The sequence below is a fragment of the Oncorhynchus gorbuscha genome, linkage group LG15 (genome assembly GCF_021184085.1).
Source record: "Oncorhynchus gorbuscha isolate QuinsamMale2020 ecotype Even-year linkage group LG15, OgorEven_v1.0, whole genome shotgun sequence".
Lineage (NCBI taxonomy): Eukaryota > Metazoa > Chordata > Actinopteri > Salmoniformes > Salmonidae > Oncorhynchus > Oncorhynchus gorbuscha.
This window is the reverse complement of record NC_060187.1, coordinates 36,246,590-36,250,727: the sequence shown is the minus strand read 5'-3', so window position 1 is coordinate 36,250,727 and position 4,138 is coordinate 36,246,590. Positions and strand designations below refer to the sequence as shown.

At 38.7% G+C, this 4,138-nt stretch overlaps 1 protein-coding gene across 1 annotated transcript; it reads left to right on the top strand.

Annotated features, from left to right (window-relative positions):
• Window positions 1-575: 575 nt before the first annotated feature.
• LOC123996354 (G-protein coupled receptor 35-like) lies at window positions 576-2,639 on the top strand. The gene is made up of 2 exons (XM_046299728.1): window positions 576-686; window positions 1,165-2,639. The coding sequence occupies exon 2, from the start codon at window positions 1,170-1,172 to the stop codon at window positions 2,124-2,126; it is 957 nt and encodes a 318-aa protein (XP_046155684.1). The 5' UTR covers window positions 576-686; window positions 1,165-1,169; the 3' UTR covers window positions 2,127-2,639.
• The last annotated feature ends 1,499 nt before the right edge of the window (window positions 2,640-4,138 follow it).

Below are 4,138 nucleotides of genomic sequence, written 5' to 3'. Positions count from 1 at the left end.
GCTTGGTAAACTATATTTTCAGAGTAGCTTCCCCAACACCTGATTTTAGAACGTGTAAATAGACATGTACATGCATAATGTAGCACATATTGCATTTATAAATCATGGACCACAGTTGTTTTGGAAACACGTTTTACTCCAGTTGACTTTGATAGATCATGCATCTTGTCACGTGTCGTTGAACATTCAACATTCAACACAAACAGAAAGACATTACAAGTGAATCTCCAAACCACGATGAGACACAAATATTTCACCAACAGTCTAAATTTCCCAACCATTTACACAACAGACCATATAAAGGAAATAACATTGTCTTTAAGTAAAAAGTACTTCTCATATTGTGACTGTGTATAGTGAGGAGGTAATATAATATAAAAGAGCTTTTGGCTCTTCCTTATTGTTGAAATATTCTTAGGCTTTAATGTATTTCTGTCAAATAGTTCATCTCTGGTGATAGTATACCTATGCAGTTCTATACTTTGAAATGCAAATAGACTGCAGTCTATCAAACGCAACTTCCTTTTTCTGTTGTCAAGGGGAAACTGCTTGAAAGAAACGTCTAGCTTCTCACACAGCTTCAAGAAGGAGACAGTAAAAGTGGACTCTTAAATTACAGGTGAAAAACATCTGTATGCTTGGTGGCTGTCAATCAAATAAAAAAACTGCATTCGTCTCATTTTAAGGTAGGACATACATTTTTAAATTTTTTAAATTTATTTTACTAGGCAAGTCAGTTAAGAAGAAATTCTTATTTTCTATGACACCTGGGAACAGTGGGTTAACTGCCTGTTCAGGGGCAGAACAACAGATTTGTACCTTGTCAGCTCGGGATTTGAAATTGCAACCTTTCGGTTACTAGTCCAACAGTCTAACCACTAGGCTACCCTGCCGCCCCAGTCAGAACCAACAGAAAGAACGATGTGTTTTTAATTGAAGTGGAAGGTACAGACCAAGGGAAAACTGTTAAAGTGTATGTCACGATTCTTAACCTCTGAACCATAAAACAGAAGTCAGCTCACTGATGTTGATTGTGACTTTTAGTAATACACGATTAAAATAGTAACACATTACCAACTTCATAAGATCGTAAAGACCACAACTTTAGCCTTCATCAGTAAAACATCACAATATCATACTAACTGACCATGCTCTCCCCCATAGTGAGAATGATGTCCAACCATTCATATGGACCACACCTCTGTAAGACCAACATGTCGGAGGAGGTGAGGCTGTTCCAGAGGGTTGTGTACAGCCCCGTGTTTTTGCTGGGTCTGGCCCTGAACCTCTCTGCTCTTAGGGTGTTCTACCGTAAGAGAGCCAGCTTCACAGACACACACATCTACATGCTCAACCTGGCTGTGGCCGACTGTGCTCTCATCACCTTCCTGCCCTTCAGGATCTACCACACCTTCTTCAGCATTACCTCTCCTGGCCTCTGTGCTGTTCTGGTTCTCATTCATTTCACCAACATGTACGCTAGCATCTTCACTGTTACTGCTATCAGTGTTCAGAGATTCGTCGCCATTCAGTTCCCCTTCCACTCCAGGAGAATGGGCTCCAAGAAGCAAGTGGCTGTTGTAGTGTGTGTGATGATATGGGTGACTATTGTGGTCCTATGTGTGATATTCAGGGAGCACAGTAGACCTGAGCACAATCTGGCCTGCTTTGAGAGGGAATTCCATTTGTTTCCACTGGGCTACATTCTGTCTCTGGAGATACTGGGATATGTGGTTCCTCTTCTCACAATGCTGCTTTGTTCATGTCAGACGATCTGCACTCTGCTGGCCTACAAGGACATGCACTCATATAAGGACAACAGAAAAAGTATTAGAATAATATCAGCCAATTTGGTAGTCTTTTTCATCTGTTACACTCCTATCCATATGGCATTTTTCATGAAACTATATGTTGCCTACAAAGTCCCCACTGACTGCCAACAGTATCATTTGATGCATAACTTTTATCATGTCTCAGAATGGATTGCCACAACAAACTGCTGTTTAGATGCTATTGGATATTTCTTCTTGGTAAAGGAGTTCCGCAAGGAACTGATCCCAGGGAAGACAATGCAAAGAGAGAATCGAGACTCTCCAGAGAGAATTGCTCTCTCTAGAACCGAATAGGGGTTGAGAGGAATTATCAGCTACTGTATATTCTGATTTGGCCTAGTGAATGCTGTCACTTGAAAAATCATTCAACATCTGATGGTTATACGTATATATGAATTATATACATATTTTCCAGCTATGTAGGTGTCTGGTGTCGTCTTTTTTGAACAACTGAAGGGTAGTTTATGTTAAAAACGGTTCTGTTTTACTGGACTTAACTTTTGGCAGGCTATTGTCTCCCCCTCTTGTGTTCAGACTGGTCCTCACACCCTGCTTTATGCTAAACCATATTTACATGGTTTATATTGAATAATCAATATTGACATTGTTTATATTGGATAATGGATATTGACATGGCTTCTAAAATCAGAAAAACATTATAAAAATGATATACAGTTGAAGTCAGAAGTTTACATACACTTAGGTTGGAGTCATTAAAACTTGTATTTCAACCAAACTATAGTTATTGCAATTCGGGTTAGGACATCTACTTTGTGCATGGGACAAGTCATTTTTCCAACAATTGTTTACAGACATATTATTTCATTTATAATGCCCTGTATCACAATTCCAGTAGGTCAGAAGTGTACATACACTAAGTTGACTGTGCCTTCAAACAGCTTGGAGAATTCCAGAAAATTATGTTGTGGCTTTAGAAGCTTCTGATAGGCTAATTGACATAATTTGAGTCAATTGGAGGTGTACCTGTGAATGTATACCAAGGCCTACCTTCAAACTCAGTTCCTCTTTGCTTGACATCAGGAATGGCCCAAAATTCACCCAACTTATTGTGGGAAGCTTGTGGAGGGCTACCTGAAAAGTTTGACCCAAGTTAAACCACTTAAAGGCAATGCTACCAAATACTCATTGAGTGTATGTAAACTTCTGACCCACTGGAAATGTGATGAAAGAAATAAAAGCTGAAATAAATAATTCTCTCAACTATTATTCTTACATTTCACATTCTTAAAATTAAGTGGTGATCCTAACTGACCTAAGACAGGAATGTCAGGAATTGTGATAAACTGAGTTTAAATGTATTTGGCTAAGGTGTATGTAAACTTCCGACTTCAACTACACTCAACATTGAAAGAGAGTCATGTACACTGAGTGAACAAAATGTTAATGTCACCTTCCTAATATTGAGTTGCACTGCCGAAAGCGCTCCACAGGGATGCTGGCCCATGTTAATTCCAATGCTTCCCACAGTTGTGTCAAGTTGGCTGGATGGACCATTTTTGATACACACAGGAAACTGTTGAGTGTGGAAAAACCCAGTGAAAAACCCAGCAGCGTTGCAGTTCTTGACACAAACCGGTGCACCTGGCTAGGGCGTCACGAAAGTTCGTCAGCCGGTGATTGTCAAGTAAATAACTGTCCATCTCACGGTAATTGACCGCTAATTAACAAACATATTTAGCACCTCCTGGCTTCCACACATGACATTAGCCTACAAGCCACTGATGCAGACCCTTTGAACATTTACATTTGAAAAAGTCTAATAAATCTATGTACTATATCCTGCACCTTCACAATAAATCCATGATTTATTTTAGAAAGGTCTAAGGAAACATGATATGAAGAAAATGTTGTCTATTTCTGAAGAACAGAATAGCATACTCTGAGTTGTCCTTATGTTAGGTCCTGATCTGGCTATGCCATGTGGCTGTGGGCTACACTAGTTCATTAAGCAGACAAGATTTGTTTAGAATTCCGTGGCATTTAAAAAAAAAAGAATAAAAAAAATATATAGAATTTTATAGTATGAGGAACAAAATTGAACAAAGCTGAATAAAATAGAAAGGATATTTTCTCCAAATGATTTGAGGGAGTGCGCACGTGCGGCTATTTTGTGTTTAGCGGTTAACAAAGAAATAGGTACTCCTATATGCTAAATTTAGATTTATTATTTTAACTTTAGTTGTTCTACGTTGGGCAAATGTTGGGCTACATGTTTTGATTTTTAATACATTGTAAGGCTGCATGATGTGACTCTAATGATGATTTGAAACAGGTTGCTTGAAAGA